Source organism: Triplophysa rosa, linkage group LG15 (assembly GCF_024868665.1).
Source record: "Triplophysa rosa linkage group LG15, Trosa_1v2, whole genome shotgun sequence".
In the NCBI taxonomy this organism is placed as follows: domain Eukaryota; kingdom Metazoa; phylum Chordata; class Actinopteri; order Cypriniformes; family Nemacheilidae; genus Triplophysa; species Triplophysa rosa.
This window is the reverse complement of record NC_079904.1, coordinates 7,356,841-7,374,771: the sequence shown is the minus strand read 5'-3', so window position 1 is coordinate 7,374,771 and position 17,931 is coordinate 7,356,841. Positions and strand designations below refer to the sequence as shown.

General features: G+C 37.9%; 2 protein-coding genes across 7 annotated transcripts in view; one reads left to right on the top strand and one right to left on the bottom strand.

Annotated features, from left to right (window-relative positions):
• LOC130565625 (rho-associated protein kinase 2-like) overlaps positions 1 to 3,646 on the bottom strand; it is a 27,484-nt gene extending 23,838 nt beyond the window's left edge. For 3 of the 5 annotated variants that reach the window (XM_057352532.1, XM_057352529.1, XM_057352531.1), the window contains exon 1: positions 3,088 to 3,646. In XM_057352532.1, coding sequence (XP_057208515.1) covers positions 3,088 to 3,186 — 99 coding nt within the window. In that variant the 5' untranslated portion in view covers positions 3,187 to 3,646. The remainder of the gene's footprint in view (positions 1 to 3,087) is intronic. The other 2 variants (XM_057352533.1, XM_057352534.1) reach the window with 1 other exon arrangement.
• ak9 (adenylate kinase 9) lies at positions 196 to 17,931 on the top strand. Of its 2 annotated transcripts, none has more exons than XM_057352528.1 (38): positions 196 to 289; positions 5,412 to 5,557; positions 5,648 to 5,711; positions 5,802 to 5,854; positions 5,955 to 6,051; positions 6,264 to 6,376; positions 6,497 to 6,658; positions 6,818 to 6,940; positions 7,020 to 7,094; positions 7,185 to 7,286; positions 7,373 to 7,512; positions 7,590 to 7,912; positions 8,920 to 8,958; positions 9,116 to 9,148; positions 9,297 to 9,427; positions 9,513 to 9,657; positions 9,768 to 9,885; positions 10,057 to 10,139; positions 10,324 to 10,380; positions 10,499 to 10,693; positions 10,772 to 10,899; positions 11,917 to 12,120; positions 12,220 to 12,513; positions 12,600 to 12,721; positions 12,806 to 13,025; positions 13,430 to 13,522; positions 13,596 to 13,802; positions 13,936 to 14,154; positions 14,258 to 14,468; positions 14,622 to 14,823; positions 15,144 to 15,290; positions 15,453 to 15,670; positions 15,790 to 15,986; positions 16,071 to 16,240; positions 16,377 to 16,475; positions 16,790 to 16,892; positions 17,126 to 17,240; positions 17,371 to 17,931. In XM_057352528.1, the coding sequence occupies exons 2-38, from the start codon at positions 5,438 to 5,440 to the stop codon at positions 17,601 to 17,603; spliced, it is 5,355 nt and encodes a 1,784-aa protein (XP_057208511.1). In that variant the 5' UTR covers positions 196 to 289; positions 5,412 to 5,437; the 3' UTR covers positions 17,604 to 17,931. The 2 variants fall into 2 exon arrangements, with proteins under 2 accessions (XP_057208511.1, XP_057208510.1); XM_057352527.1 differs by lacking the exon at positions 196 to 289 and adding an exon at positions 5,001 to 5,067.

Here is a 17,931-nt window from a genome sequence, read left to right as displayed (position 1 = left end):
AATGGTTTACGATATACGTAGAGTACAAATGTGTCATGTCCCTAGGTACTTAATATCTCTATAGTCATGCTTTTATTAATTCCTTATGACAACGATTGTGAAATATACACCGAGCCTGTTATTCAGGATAATCCACTAGATAGCACCATGTTCAGTGATATGTTAGGGATATATGCAGGACAAGCAACAGAATAAAATAACCACACATGGAAGTATTAGTTGAGAATAAAACACATCATGTTGAGATTGCTTTTGAGTTTTATTTGAATCATCGAACAAAACACCCAAGGTAAAATGATTTAATTTACATATCTAAAAAAAATAAAGCTTTTTCTGTCATCATTTCATACAATTTCAAAAATAAAAGATGTTCTTTTATACATCTGGTAAAACAATTACAACAGTAAAACATGTATGAGAGATAGTAAATAACACTGTCGTGCATTATAAATAGTATGAAATATGGTAATAAGACCCAAGATTAATATGCTATCGGGTTTTCCCAAGATTTTAAAGTGAACGAGCGGTGTTCTAATCATGTGCATTTCATCTACCTTAAATTACATCACATTACCGATGTGTACACAATTATTAAGCCTAAATGAATGCTTGACAAGCTTGGGTTTTAACAGTTCCGTATGACAATCATTTTTCAAGTCTAACCATCTTTAACTGGAGCCATAACGTTTCTGTACTCCACGTATAAATAAAAGTATTGGAATTAGTTTAGAAATGAAACTGTTATATATGCAGAAAACCGCAGCTCCAGCATTCACTTGTAAGTGTTTATAGTCGGCTTTTGCCCTGACCAATATGGTGGCAGCGTTGACGTATGATCCAGCAGGCAATGCCGCATCTAGTTATTATATATGTCTATGGTCCCAGGTGGAAAAAAAACGAAATATGTTCTCTTTTAAGACTAGAATAGCATGGCTTTAAAGGTAACGTAAATCTCCCATTTTGATTACACTGTAAACCCGAATAAGTTGGGAAAACTCAAAAAAATTGAGGTAATCAGTTACATATGTTCCCAATTCTAAGTAAGCAAAACTAGTAAGTTTTGAGTTTGTTGTACTGTTGTTGACTCCTTTTAATTTTGAACAATTAGCAAAGTAACTTTTTTTATTTACAGCTAAATAAATGAAAGGTCTTAAGACAACCTAAACAGTTCAGCTGCGTCAACAATTAACAAACAGCCTTCACAGAGAGTGATGCAACACACACGACTGCTATTGCACCTCCCACAACCATAAGCATAAGCACCACTCTTCTGAACGATGGTAACCCCAAAAGTCAAAAATACAACAAACTCTTCAAAATATCCAAGATAATTGAACATTCATCATTAACAAGGCTTTTTCCTTTCTAAAAACTCATAAAATAACACTTCATTTCAAAATTTACTTTCCTAATGCAGTCTCACGCAAAGCATGCTGGGAACTGAATTTCATTCTCAACAAATCATCTTGAATTAACTTGTTGAAATTAAGTTAAACTAACTCAAAAGTATGAATTAGTTACAGGAACTCAAAACATTTAAGTTAGGATTTTTTTATATAAAATTAAGTTTACACTACTTAAACTGTTTAATTTCTTTGAACATTCGGGTTTACAGTGTATATGGTGTTGAACTAAAACAGTTTATTGTATAGAAATAACAATAGAACACAGTCACATCATGATGTGGTGTAGTGGATACGTCTTAAAATGTCTGACAGCTAAAGGATGCTGTTAAAACCCTACAACAAAAAAGTTATGAACTTTTCTGACTGGGCCCAAAGCAAAGCAGTAACCCGGATGTTCCAGGTGCACCATCCCTATAATAAGTGTATTTAAGTTGCTTTGAATAACAGCATCTGCAAAATGACTAATTAATAATAGGTATACGTTTTGGACTATTTTAAGAACATTGCTGTGTCACAAAAACAACTGGAGAACACAGGGAGTGCCAAATTTTCACTCTTGTTAAAATATGCAGTGCCCTCCTGGAATGAGTTTTTTTTTTATTTTGCAGAGGAGGATGCTGGGTAATACGGCAAGTGACTCCAGTCTTTGACGGAAAGTCACAATAGGAACATGCAGAGCAAATTGTATTCGCTTTCACCCTGTAAGGCTTGCTCGACAGGTCCTCACATTTCACCCTTAACCGATGAAGCAAAATGACATCTCTAGAATTCCTTAAGACGCTTTCTGTCCTCCAATGGTGTGTACTCGTAATTAGTGAAGCCTAGGGCTTTGGGCCGGGACAATACACAAATGCACAGACACACAACATGCTGTATTTTGGGCAGCAACAGGTTAATCAAAATACAACCAAATTGCTGTGGAGGAGGGTGTGTTCACAAAACACAGATAAATGATAAGATACAGAAACATCATAAACCTCAGAAACAAACATCTACTAATTTGTTTAAATGATCAACAAGTAATGTGCTTTTGTTTTGCACAGTACCACCTGTTTGTTTTTAGGACCTTTAAATATCAAGCATGTTTTTATTAAGATTATTAAAATAAATGAATCTGAGAAATCGTATTATTTAAGGAATTAATGATTGCTTATTTAAAGTGAAAGTTCACCCAAAAATGAAATTTCTGTCATCATTTACTCACCCTTTATGACTTACTTTCTTCTGCAGAACACAAAAGAAGATATTTCGAAGAAAGTTGGTCACCGAACAGCACTAGCCCCCATTCACTTCTATTGTATGGACACAAAACCAATGCAAGTGAATGGGGGCCAGTTGACAACATTTTTCAAAATATCTTATTTTGTGTTTTGAGGAAGAAAGAAAGTCATACAAGTTTTAAATGACAAGAGGGTGAGTAAATTATGAGATTTTGGGGGGGGGGTGAACTGCCACTCTAAAGATCACCTGGCCACAAGGGCAATATGAAGAATTTGAATACAGGTAAACATAATTTCCATTTGAAACCAAACCAATTTATTTTATAACCATTAAATCCAGGATTCAAAATATGATTATTCCTATAGCTATTTTCAGCAGAGTATGTGTTAAAATACATTTCCTCTAGTTTAACAAAAACCTTCGTATAATATCTCACAAACGTGACAAGTCAAAACCTTACCAGCAAACTCTCCAGATTCAGCGGTGACCGCTGGTCCTTGATCATCGACTCCAACTTTCTCACCCGGGTTTCTAATCTCTGTCGTGCTCCGCTTGACATTGCGGCAAATCACGGTAGACATCAAACCGAGATGATCAAACTTTAACAATCCGAATCAAGCTTGTCTCTACCTGCCCCGTAACCCAACGCTACAGGCACATCATCAAAATTCACTGGAACTAAACGAACGAGCTGTTCAGAAGCCAAAAGAGTCGTGCACATACATATATCGCAAAGTCGTGGCTAAATAAATGACGGCGTCTTCCTCGTCGCGGCGAATCAAAGGTTGCGACCTACGCGTTCAGGAAGGCAGTCGAGTCCGTCTTTCCCGCTGCGGTTCAAAGTTACGAGGAAAACACGTTCCGTGTAAAGATCTGAAATCGCACCATTGATCTTCTTGACTGTGATTTGTCTGAGTAAATGAAGCAGAGGGAGGGTCAGTAACACATCTGAACGGTGTCCCTTATTGCCACTGCCACCAGTGAATGTGTGTTTCTTTGTTGCAATGCGTGTCCCTCCCCTGCGGGCGCTGGAATTCTTGGGATCTTATCTAAGCCATCGCTTTAACCAGTCTACCGTCACTCTCTAAATACGACTCCATGCTAAACTGGGTATATTTAGCCGCTTACATACATGTATTTTTACATTTATCCCTCTTTGATGGCACGAGTAGGCTTATTCTAGACCAGAATATCGTTTTCATGTTGGGTGTTACGTGACAAACAGTATGGCTACATTGTATAGTATAGTAAGCACACAAATAAAAAAATATTAAGAAAAGGTATAAAATGTGAAAAACTACATGTCTATGGTGAATTTTTTTTTCATTTGATTATTCGATGGTGCAAATTGAAAAAAAAAAAACCTGCAAAGAGTTACACAGATCAATAGCCTATATTTCATTTTCTCAGTTTTATTATTTCAGTGTTTGATTTTCTTTATGATTTGTGTTCTCTGACTGAACACAGCCTTCCAGTAGTACGGTGTGAATGGAAAACAGCTGACACGGTTTGTGATTTATAAGGTATAGTCTGACACTGCAGAAGATCACAAACTAGCTGTAGATCAGACACTAGGCACATGACGTACTAGTTCTTGATAGTACTGATAGTGAAAATGCATAATATTTCCATTAATGAGGAATATATAACACACCTAAAATGTGTTTCATACGAAACATCGAAAAGATCAGGTTTTATTTAAGTCAAACGTTTTTTCAGACTGAATATGATAAGGAGGTGGTATACAAGTATACGCCCACTTCTTGCATGTGAGGAACGAGGAAGCAGTTTGTTGTTTCAGAATCATGTCCCCAGGGTTTGGCTTGCTATCTTTTCAATCGAGCAGACCAGGGAAAGCTGATTTCGAAAAACCCACCATTTAAACCAGTTTAAGGAATTGTTTATTTTTATTGTATATAACCACACAATGTTTATATTTAGTCTATATTTGAATACATTTTTCTTTAACTCGTCCTTACGTTGTACATAAACATAGGTTTAGACTTGATTTTAGGGGACGTTGAAATCACTTCCATTCAAACACTAAACTAAATTTCCATTTCTTTATTCGTTTCATGGTTTGCGAGTTTAATTTGAGTGTATGCACTTTCAAAAAACACTCAAATAAATAAATTGTAAGAACCAGCCACGGATGTTGCTAAACACTGACCTCTGGTGGTTAAGATGATCAAGTTTTAAAAAGCAGGTTTGCAGAAAAAGGAATTTGCCGAAATTACCATAAAAATGAATAAACATATTCAGCATTTTTAACAGATAGGTAACATAAAAACATATATAAAAAACATATTTAAACTTTCATCTTACCTACGTTTCTGAAATACTGCCTTGTTGTGTTGTCGTGGTGGTTGCCATGACAAATGAACACATGAAGCTACGCTCGAGATGGAGGCAACAGACTATTGCTGCAGTTTGTATTAAAGTGAGTAAAACAAACAAATAAAGACAATTATTATGTTAAATAGACGCATACGTCTATTTGCACTAAAAGTGTAAGAAATTATTTGATTTGTTGTAATTCTACAGATACCAGTAGATGTTGTGGTAGGCTAACACTGCTCTGCACAAATGAGCTAATATAATAAACAGAATTAGAAGGTTCGTCGTCATCCAAACACTTAGATTTGAAGTTAATTAGGACAACTGTAATAAATTGTCTATAGATAATTATTACAGATGATTTTACACTGAACTCGAAGTTTGATTTGTAGGACAACAAAGTTGTTTATTGGATGTAAACAAACAGCTTTGCCCTCTGCTTTACAGTAACAGACGCATCGCATCGTCCAACAATGTCGACCACTGTATGCAATCCACCCACCTTCCCTTTAATTGATAAACTCATCGAGGATGAAGCAGAGAGAGAGATTCTGCTTTCCAAACCAACATGTTTCATCATCATTGGAAAACCAGTGGGTTTCCAGCATGCACTTTTACCTATAAAAAAATTAAACTATTCATAATGCTTTTCCTCATTGTGTGATTATTTGTATGGTTTATAGGGTGTTGGCAAATCTACTCTTGCCCGGAAATTAGCAATGACTTGGAATTGTATCCTCATTGATGGTAACTTTGGTCAGGTGTCTTTGATATGACATTGCCATTTTTCAATGTGAACTTTCTGATGAACACGTTTTAATGTTTTACCCTGTTCAGATACAGATATTCTCAAAAGCCACATCAGTGATAAAACAGAACAAGGTATAGAGGTGTGTGTCGCTGTTTTTATTTTACAATGACAATGCTTTTAAATACACTGATACACTGTAAACAGCCCTATCTGTGTCAAATAATACATTTTTGTTTCAGCTCTTAAAGATTCTGGCTGAAGGAAGAGCCGTTCCAGAGGAGATGATGGTGAAGTTAATTGTTGACCGGCTTCAGTCACCTGATATAGAACATTACGGTAAGAGTTTGACAAAATCAACATACTGTAACCTAAACTTAACCTGATTTAAGGTTTAAATGCCAGCAATTGTATTTAATGCTCACCGAAGTTAACATTGTTAACAACGCTAACCTCAAACAATCTTTGGTTACTGTACGACTATTAGAGTTTACATGTCTCGTTTTGAAACCTGTTAGTAACATTAACTTGTTTCTATGGTGGTCGAGCAGGTTATGTCCTGGCCTGTTTACCATCAATCTCAGAGGAATACGTGAAGATACCGGAGCAAATAGACCTGATCAAAAACCTCAAAATGCCACCAGACTTCATCATTAACATTAAGGTGGCCCTTTACTATTTCATATCTTAAAACAATTCATACCAATCTGTTATTTCATTGCCAAAAAAAAATCGTTCATACGATGCGAAGTCAATAACAAATGTATTGTATGTCTGTGTGTAGTGTGCAGACAAAGACCTGATCCAGAGGCTGTCAGGTGAGCGTCAGCATCCTGAGACAGGTCGTGTGTTCCAGACTGAGAAGCTGAACGCTGTAAAGAAAGAAACTCCCAGGAAAAGCATCAACATAGAGGAAGATGAAGAACCAGAAGATCTGGATGAAGAGGTATGATTATATTAGACAAATGTATTGAGTTCAGTACATTATTGCCATTAGTCAGTTTTGATTAAAGCATCCGCCAAAAGCATATAAAATACTTTAGTAATAGTGCATACAGTAAGCTACATCTATAAGTACAAACTAAAGTTCATGTATTTGTTTAAGATGGAAGAGATGGAGCTAGATAAAGACATGATCACACAGCTAGTGAGAGTGAGAGAAAATGATCCAGAGAACATCAACAGCAGAATCAGGCTCTATAAGAACATCATGCTCAGGCCTCTAGAGGTGAGGACACTCATTGTAAACCGACATGCTATGACTGAAACAGACATTTATACCTACTGTATGTTTGTTTGATGTGTAGGATTACATGGCAGAGCATAATCCCCCATACTTAATTGAGCTGGATGGAAACAAGGACCCAGAGGAGATCTTTGAAGTGGGTGACCTCCGTCAAGGCTATAATTCCTGTTAACATACAACACCGTCTTGAAATTGATCTCAAACCTTTTGAATTGTTTGTGAATAGTCAGTGACGTATCGTTTGGAGTCCATGGCTGTGAGATGTGCAGCCATGCCCGTGCGTTTGATGACGATGGAGGAAACAGAGCTAGCAGATCAGATGGAAATGGTCAGATATTATAAGCATAGACGTCTCTTACACGAACTGATCAAGGCAGAGAAAGTATCAATGCTCTTATTATCTGCCACTTGTAGGAGGAGCTGTTAAGAACCTTGTCCTCTGGTAAGATTGTCGCACCGGGCTTTAACTGGCGTAGGAGTCGATGGTCCTCCACCTGTCCCGTGGCTCTAAAAGAAGGCAGGGTCATCAAGGGCAGACCTGAGTTCTCCATTAGGTTAGTGAAAACATTCGATTGATTTATGATATTATGTGAGAGACCATTAATGAAAGTCACATTATACTTTCCATTAGCTTCATGGATAAGATCTACATCTTGTCGTCTCAGGATGCTCTGCAGAAGTTCACGACAAACCCTCGACTTTACCTGCTGCCGCCCATGCCCCATCTGCCATTCAGGGTGTCTGTGATCGGGCCACCATGTTCAGGAAAGAGCACAATGTCTGCTCTGCTAGCAAAGCATTATGGGGCTGTGTTGGTGGATGTAGAGGCATTGATGGAACGAACCCTGGCTATGTTCAGACGTGATATGCTGGATAAAGCACGTCACAATGCCACACTCGCAGCCCTGGACCAGGTCAGAGCCAGAATGGAGATTGAGGCTACACATACATCAGGTTAGAAAGCTGCAAAAATAGAGAGTTGGTAACCTGTTTTTGAATAGTATTGATATTTAAAGCCATGGCTTTTGCATTTTGCAAATTCTGAAAACATACTTTAGGGTAGAAAACAGGCTAAATGCAAATGTGAAAACTCGAAAATGGAAAACAGTTGTTGCAATAGTAGAATAATAACCCTTACAGTATACTGCAAGTTCATTTTATTGATTATACTTAAGTAAAGTATACTTTATGTAGAAAGTGTATTAGTAGTATAATTAATAATAGTTGGGACGAAATTGGTCCACTTTTTAGTTTATACAAGTATACTTTTAAGTATGATTTAAGTGCAACATTAGTCAATTTGAACTATTTTATACCGCAACTACTGTATACTAGTTAACTACTAGGACTCATAGTTTACTCATTTCAAACTTGTAGCGCATTTCTTAGTGTATGAAAGCGCAATTGGAAGTACTGTATACTCAGTAAACTACTAGTTTAGTAGTTTTTAAACTGAGTATGAACTAATTTTTCGTTAAGTGAACTTAAAACCATACTTATAGGTTCATATTTTTATATCATATATTATATTGTTATTGCGTAAACCTGAACATGTTACGTTATATGATTTTGTATAGTATATACTGTATTTTTTTTAGTTTATCTCAAACTACTTTGAAATAAATGTCGCTAAATAAGTCGCTTTGGATAAAAGCGTCTGCCAAATGCATAAATGTAAATGTAAATATAACTAAAGATTAAGTACAAGTATATGTCAAATGTACCGTAATTAATTTGTTATATACTTAAGTGTAATTAATAACAGTATATTACTAAGGCGTACATAAAAAGTAGACTGAAAATAAAGTTAAAATAACTATACTAATAGCACTCTTGGATAAAAAAAAATTCTGAGGGATCTTCATAGTTTGTTTTGCATTGTTTAGATTTGAGTGAATTAGAAACTAGTCTGACTTTGTCTTAATACTAAAGACGGTATTTCTTCATTTATCTTGACAAAGTGAAAACCGATGAGGGCAAGTCTGATGAAACATACTCAGGTGAGAGAAACCTACAGCTAACATGGACTTTACACCACACATTGTCCTTCATTAGTATTGATATAGTAGTGTGTATTCACCATTGAAAATTTGAGTAGTGTGAGTTTGTTCAACTATGCATATTGTTAACTGGTATCATTTACCTTATTTATTGCAGATATAGACCCAGTTGGTGAAGACAGTGAGAAAGGTACATTTAAGTTAAAATGTAATCCAGGGGAGTGTGATTGTGAACAAATTGTATATTTCAAACAACACAGTTTTGTGAATTGAATGTTTTTTTCTGGGCACTATGAGGTAAATATGCCTACAGTAGTTTGGCGATGTGTTTCCTACAGGAAAAGAGGTGACAAAAGATCACCCAGATGTTCAAGCTCTTGTGGAAGAAGCCATGAAGGAGGCAGAACAATCTCTAACCTCAGCTCCACCAGAGCTTTATTTGGAGGCCCTGGAAAAGCTCTTAAGAGAGGTGGAACTATTATTATGTCACTTCCCCATACTTCCTAGATGTTTAGAGTAGCCCACCTGTAAACGTCTTGCTTGTGGGCTTTTAGATTGACACTGAAAATGAGGATGCTGAACATGAAAGGGGTTGGATACTGGACAATTCTTCCGGATCACATCTGATCACCATTGAGGAGATACATGGTGCTATAGCACCTGAAGTCATATTCTGTCTAAAAGACAATCACGAGGAAGGTTAGATAGAGATCTACTCGCATGTCTGTTTGACAACTACTGAACCTAGTGATGGTTGTTTAGGCCACAATGTCCACTAGGTTGTAATGGTCACTTATTGTTAATTCAAGGAATAACAATCCTAACCAGGATGTACGAGCAGAACAAAGATGAGGTTGATCGGGCTGTGCTGACTCGTCTACAAGAAGAACGTAAACTGCAGAAATCACAAGACAGTCATGAGACACAGTGAGTCTGGGGGCAATTAAAGGGCACAGGTTCAGTAAACACATTGTAAGCCTGTAGAGAAATAAGGCATTAAGGCATTGGCGGTCTCATAATGTTACTTAGGGAAGTGGCTTACATAATCCATATTAGGTGTCAGTGGAATTGCATTGTTATTGTGGTGATGTTTTTCAGGATACACATTGAGGACACAAAGAAAGTTTCACAGCCCGCTGACACTCAGTCCAAACTCAAGACTGTACCTGAGGAGTTAGATGGTATTAATCCTGGATATCATTGTTTTTTCCTTTACATTCCTACTGCAGCCTCCAACTCTAATAAACAAACTCTTATTAAACATTAAAGGACTTCCTACATATTAGTGTGGCACCCTTTGTAGTTTTAAACTGTGTGATTGTGTATTAAAAGCAAGTTTTGATGAGTATTTGTATGTATTTACAGAGACTTCTGATAAGTCTGATGAGGAAGGCCAAACTTCAGTTACATTACATGATGACGGTTTGGACTTATATTGTCTATAATAAATCCACATGCTTTTCCTTTTCTTTAGGGCCAGTTGTAATTTTATGACGTTTGAAGTGTATGTGTACATATCTACTTGTGTCTGTGTGTGCAGATGTGGTGCTGCCAATGGTGTGGGAAAAGGGTTTTCCTGAAGGTCCAGAGATGGATGCCTTTAGATTGCAAGTTAAGCAGTTTTTGAAAGATTGGGAAAACATGGAACATACCCTCACCTGCAACTATGCAATACTGGATATTACTAACAAAACCTCTCAGAACATCCTCCAAGAGATGATTCATCATATGAAGAGTATGTAAAGTCTGTGTGGTTCATTCTTTTTTAATAGTGGTCACTCATTCATTTAGTATATCTGTCTCTCTTTCTCAGAGCCATTTAAACACACAGCCATGAAGATGTCTACTGTAGACCTAGAAGATGAAGAAGAAAATATAAATGCATTGGAACAGGCTGAGAAACAAGACTATGCTGAGGAAGGGGAAGAAGATGAATCTGAGGTCAGAACATTTGCTTAAAGAATGGATGTTTATTTTTAAAGTGATAGTTCACCCCGAAATGAAAAATCTGTCAACATTTACTCACCATTTTGTCACTTCAAACCTGTATGACTTTCTTTCTTCCACAGAACACAAAAGAAGATATTTAAAAAAATGTTGTCAACTGGACTCCGTTGACTTGCACTGCTTTTGTGTCCATACAATAGAAGTGAACGGGGTCCAGTGCTGTTCGGTTACCAAAGTTGTTCAAAATATCTTATTTTGTGTTCTGCGAAAGAAAGTCATAAAGGTTTAAAATGACAGGAGCGTGAGTAAATGATGACAGAATTTTCATTTTTGGGTGAACTATCACTTTAATTATATTACAAAGAAAAATAACCTATTTTCTTTCTTGTTGACTTATCTTATACAAACAAGCACGGTATGTGGAACATACAGCGTGTTTTAACCTTAAGTCATGTATACACATTGCATTACATCTAAAACAAACAATAATATTCGTTTTAGCCGTGTCATATGACTCCTTTAAAAATAAACAAAAGTCATCTAGCAAGAAGATGTCAGTTTGACGTCATTTGACTTTAACTCGCATAAAAACATGTTTGTAATGTCTAACTTGTGTCTACAATTAATCAACAATTAAATACCCTTACAAAAAAGAAGTTTAATCAAGTTATTAGTTAACTTATTGCTATTAGTGCTATTAGTTAACTTATTTTTAAAAAATCTGAAAGTATACTTTAAGTCTTTATACTGTACAATTTGTAATATACAAAATTGCCAATTTAGTCCCAAGCAGTAAATAGCAGTAAAAAGTAAAGTAGTACACTCACAAGTATACTAGTACTTACTACACAAAGAATAGTTAACAATACCTGAACTTAGAACTTTAGAATTAACTTAAAGTACACTTATTGTTGTAATGGGAAAAATCACACACAGATGAAAGAACGTGTTCCGCATAAACAACCTCTTATTGACTCTTAGAGTAACACTCTTGTGATCCGATGGTCTCAGGTGGAGCTCACCTTAAAGAGGCAGCTGGGAGACACTAAGCATTTTTGTCCAGTGGTGTTGAAAGAGAGGGGCACCCTATGCCCGTGTCTAGACGAACATGCTGCCAAATACAGAGAGAAAGTCTATTATTTCTCCAGCACAGAGGCACAAGACAAGTTCATACAGAACCCTGAACTCTACACATCAAACACAGAGCTACTAAAGGTATGACTAGAATGTTACCAAGACAAATGATTAAAACAAACACAAGTTGTGAGACAACCAACCTCTGACCTTTTTATGCCCTTGCATGTGTGCCGCTAGCCACCTGCGCTGCGCGTCTTCATGCTAGGAGTAAGGGGCTCGGGTAAGACCACCCATGGGAAATGGCTTGCAAAGCAACTGGGTGTCTTCCACATCCAATTCAGAGAGCGGCTACAGGAGCTAATCCTACGAAAGACCAAGACACGCGTGTCATACGCGGATGATTCGGAACCCCCTGAGGAACGTCAAGAGGAGATTAAGACCCTGCTGGAAACTCAGAGCACAGTCTCACCTCCTGACCCGGAAGACAAGCCTGGACATGATGAGATTGCATCTGATGAGGCTGACATAAAGGTAAGGGGCTATAAGTAAGAAGTTTGATTTTATTTAATGTATTGTATCATTTCTTGGTAAGTAACGTTATGAATTGATGTTTGCAGGAAGATCCAGGATTGACCCATGATGAAGAGACCATAAAAGCATACCTGCAGTATGGAGATCCTCTCCCACCAGAGATACTGGAAATGGTTTTATTACAGTGGTGGGATCAAGAACCCTACAAGTAAACAAACTGGTCACTGAGACACACACCAAACATTTGCACAACCTTAGCGTGCGTAGCTTTCAACTCCTATCATTCTCTAAGATCCACAGGGTTTATTCTGGAGGGATTTCCTCAAAACCATGAAGAGGTATCCTTCATGGTGGAGCGTCACTTGTTTCCAGACGTGGTGGCAGTGATGTCAGTAGAGGTGGCTGAAGTGGTGCAGCGTCTTCTGCCTGCACGGCTCATGCGCTGGAGAGAGAGGCGAGACTGCAGACGAGAACAGCTGCGTTTGGTTGCAAAGCTGCAGCGAGAGCTGAGGGTAAAGGTCTTTGCACATACAGTCCGAAATTTTCGTATGCGTTTTTTCGTATTTGGCTCTCGTTTGTACGGTGTCTCTGAATTGTTAAAAAAGGCCACTCAAAATGCTTGATACGGATGCGAAAACGCAGAAAATCGAACCCGGTCCGAATTTTTTTATGACGGACGAAAATATCGGAGGCAGTGTGTAAATGTCATTGACACAACATGAGGTCGTATTTATTTTTTAACGTGCGGAAATTTCGGACGCAAATTTCGGACTCAATGTGCAATGGGCTTAAGCGTCAACTTTGGGTCGCAGATGGTTGCAAAATCCAAACTAATAAAATGACCGACAGGAAACAAAAGAGCTGAAACAAATGTTTCGTTTTGATTAAAAATGCACTGAACTATGTTCAACCACAGGAGAAGGCCATCACCCAGAGAAGAGCTGAGCTTATGGCTGAGCGATCTCTCAAAGATCCCAGCTCAAGACTCCTAAAGCATCCAAAAGATGAGGTCAGTGATCATACAGTTATTGTCTTGATTTGGTAAATCTTCAACTGTTCTGATTTAAGATTTTGTTCCATAGGAGGATGAGGAGGGTCAAGGAGAAGCAGAGGAGATGAACGAAGAGGAGCAGGAATGGGAGGAGATTGAAGCCATGCTGCTGGAGGAGTTTCCTCCTGAGGAAGAAGAGGCAGAAGAAGAGGACACAGAGGATAATGCAAAAGAGAGGCTAGAGATGGAGATCAGTCAGAGGTTTGAGAAGGATGACAACAACCTCACCAGTATGATGGTAACGGAAGCTTATCTGTCCTAAAAGATCATATTAGAAACACATTTTAAGAAGTTATCATCTTCTGAAATTCCTAAGGAAACAATTATATTTTAGAAATCCTGCTGATAATTTGTTAATGTATTTTATATAGGAATTTCTCACAGAGAACCAAATCCTTCGCCTGGATATAAACACAGGCCGCTTGCCTCGGATTGTAAGGTACCAGCTTCTACAGGGAGTCAAACCTCTGGTGGTGAATAGAGACTCTCTATTTCTGAAGTGCCAGCCAATCAGCTACAGTCTTGCTAGAAAACTCCTATACTGTTCCTACAAATATCCCAGTGGCTTCGGGTGCTGGGATCCTGTTAGGGTAAGACTGATCTACAACATACTTTCAATTATTTTGTTCATAATCATAATCAAAATCAGCCCAAGAGAGCAGGGAGATAAACTTTGCTGTTATGGTTTTGTAGTACGCAGAGGGAGATTTTATCCAGCCTCCCCAGGGCTCTTCCAACACATTCCCCATCATCCTGCATCAGTTCATCTACTTCTTTGCCTCCATGGAGACGCGCAACACCTTCATTCTCAATCCAATCAAATACCTCCATCAACCAAAACCCAGTCCTTTCCTGCCAATCAGACTGGCCATCACTGGCTCATCCAAAGCAGGCAAAACCACAGGTCAGATTTCAAACCCGCATTGTCAAACACTGGAAATGAAATACAAGCCACTATAAGGATTCTATTGCATAAACAATCTAATAAGTTGTAGTGTTTATGATTGCAGAAAAAGTAACTAACAGCATCTTTATCTCTCTGTTTCTGTGTACCTAGTGGCACAGATGTTTGAAAGTAAGTTTGGTGTAGCTCGGCTGTCTATTGGGGATGCGATACGTACGGTGCTCAAAAACCACGGCAGAACTGATCTGAGTCATCAAGTGCAGAAGCATTTGAACCAGGGCCTGACCGTACCTGATGAACTAGCCATCCAGTGCCTTGAAGTGGCTTTGATGAGCCCGGTCTGCAGCACTCGTGGGTGAGGCACACTGCTACAAGAAAAACTGCTTAGAAAATGACAATTATTTCACCATGTACTCACCCTCATGTCATTTCAAAGACTTTTCTAACTTTTGCAGAAGATATTTTGAAGAATGTTAGTAACCAAACAACACCGGCCCCCATTGACCTCCATTGTATGGACACAAAACCACTGAGACATTTTTTCTTTTGTGTTCCACAGAAGACTGAAAATAGTTTTGAATGACATGAGGGTGAACATAAATGACAGGGCTATGCCTTAAAGGCCTGTTTTACAGTAGTCTACCTGCAACACAGTAACTAGATTGGTTCTCTCAGATTTGTGTTGGACGGCTTCCCTGTGACCAAGCAACAGGCTGAACTGATGGAGTCCTGCAGCATTATTCCTATGCTAGTGACTGAACTCCAGGTAGACACAGCGGAAGTGCTGAGAAGAGGCCTGAAAGACAGGGAGAAAAACAACAGGTCAGACCTTCACGATTTAAACAGCTATATAAACAAAATGCAACATCATCACTAAAGTTGCAAATGTTTGGTACTTTCTGTAATACTAGTTGCCTAATGGCTTTGTCAATGTAAAATGTGTAAACTTTATGTGAGTATACAAAAATTCTCTATTTCCGGTAGGTCTTACCCAACACTCGACCGCCCACATATCCTAAACGTTCGCAACTCTTGCTTCATGCGGGAGGCTGAGATGGTCAGGCTGTATCTCCAGCAGAAGTATCACAACTGGATTCCCATTGATGCTCGCAAGAGCAAGTGGTGGGTGTGGGAGAAAGTTTTAGATGAGGTTGGCATTAGCATGGCACACATTCGTGCTTACCTGGAACGGATTCACAAAGGTGAGAGCGTGCAAATGACACCTAAGTGTAAAACCAGAGAAGCAATATATAAGTAATATATATATATATATATACATTATTAGACATGAAATTTGGAGTGACTATTGTGTTGCTTGCAGGCCAGGCAGCCAGTATACACAGACTGTGTATTACCCCACAAGAGCTGCAGTCTCGGCTGGGAGAGTTTGGGCAGTACTGCCCTGTTAGCTTGGCTCTCCATCGCCATCTGGTGGATTGTTCCCATAATACCTCTCTGGAATTAGCTGCAGAATTCAGGGGCCGCTTCTACAAAATGGCCAGCAGAGAGTTTCTAGAGGTAAAGTAAAGTGTCTGATATAGGAAATACAATAGAACTTCAGGCTTTAGATAACTCACTACTTCTCAATTTGTTTTTTGAAAGAAATTTTTAGAGTCTCCAGAGGAGTTTGTTTCTCCTGGCTGCCCCCACCCACTGCCCTCTCCTGCACTGCTCCCCCAAAAACTGAGTGCTGGTCAGGTGAAGAGACGATTTCCTCAGCAAGTGGAGATGAAGGGTTTTTGCCCCGTCACTTATCTGGATGGTCAACAGAGGTATATATATATAAGACTATGATTTGGATCATTAATACTATAAATTATTTTATTTGCAAGATAATGTTTATTAGACTTAAGTTTTTAGGTCTATAATTAAGTTTTTTTACTACTAAGTTTTTCTTTGCATCTGTAGATATAAGGCTTTGGTACGTGGAAATCTGGAGTACGCTGTTGAATATAGAAATAGGATCTATATCTTTGAGAATGAGAAGAAACAGGAGCAGTTCCTCCGGTAAGTAGTCAGTCCAGTAATTTGGAACAAATAAAGGTTTGTGAATCACAATTGGCTTGTTGTTTTTGTGCGTGTAGCTTGTTGAGTTTTTACTCGATCTACCTATTTTTAATGTATTAATCTCTTTAGGGCTCTGATCAAAGAGTTTACAGTATATACAAAATACATAAGCATGAATATAGATCCTCTATACGTTATCAATTAACTTAACCACCATTAATAACTAAATATCATCAAAAGCAACATTGATAATAGTAGACACATGTGATATGACAAAACTATGCTGAAAAAATTCACAACAGAACTGTTTTTAGGTCACCACAGATTTACTGGGATCTAAAACTTCCACATAAACTACCTCCTTTGGAAGATCCAGTCTTACTAACATCTTTACCGATCCAGGGCTATTTGGAACAAGTAAGGAGAGCACTGATACTCAAAGTCTCTTATTCTGCTGTGCCATATATACAGTAGCCTATATTCAATTAACATGGTGTTTGTTACCTTTTTTCACTTAACAAAAGGTTCTGTTTATAAAAAAAAACTTTTAAAATGGGCTTTTGGGTAAAGATCTGGGTTAGAAGATTCATCACACAATCTTGTGACATTCATTTAACATCTTTAACCACCATTTAACCTTGTTTCCATAGAGTGTTGCATTATCTGTCATCAAAGCCATGACTGCAGTAGGAAAACTCAAGCCAAAGTTTCCTTTCCTCAGTGTGAAGAGATCTGCTATTTTGCATCTGGCTTTTCACCTGAAAGGTGCCGTTTTTGTTCGTTTCTTTCATTATTTATGAAAAGCTTGGTATAGAACGCTATTATTACAAATATAAGGTATGAAAGTATTTTTCCACACCTGATTTACTTACTGTCTACCTATCCACACTCACAGCATTTAACAGCAAGAACCCTGACTATATTCGGGAAAAGTACAAAAGGAAACTTCAAGAGTTTGAGGCAGGTTGTGAGCTGCTTTCATACCTGAGTACCACTCTGAGCAAGTACAGATCTCCTCATTGCGTACCTCCAGATGTTTCACAGAAGCTGGCCAAGTTTCTGGCCATGGAAAAGTCTACCCAAACAGCCTCGGGCCTCATACAGCTTGGGGGCATTTTGACAACATGAAGTAGCCTAATAAAAATCTTGAGAAAAACACCGAATTTGAAGATTTTGGCTGATATGAAATCAGTAAGATTTGCACTCAAACGTTTGGAGTAAACGTAAAAAATACTGTATTTTATTCAATTAACAAAGCATGATCTTAATAAATATGCTTTAACTTATTGTTGTTGTTGTTGTTGTTGAGTGTTACTCGTTAGAATGTTTAATATGTACTTGTATATATATTTCTGTAATATAAAATCGAATAGATTAACACATCTAATAAAATAATAAATAAACGTCAGTGGAAAACGTAATTTTATCCTTATCTGGAACGAGTTTTCGTGCGGCG

Coding starts and splice junctions, on each gene's coding strand:
- ak9 (XM_057352528.1), top strand. CDS start 5,438: ATGTCGACCACTGTATGCAATCCACCCACCTTCCCTTTAATTGATAAA. Junction 6,377..6,496: donor ACTTCATCATTAACATTAAG/GTGGCCCTTTAC, acceptor GTCTGTGTGTAG/TGTGCAGACAAAGACCTGAT. Junction 14,469..14,621: donor CAAAGCAGGCAAAACCACAG/GTCAGATTTCAA, acceptor CTGTGTACCTAG/TGGCACAGATGTTTGAAAGT.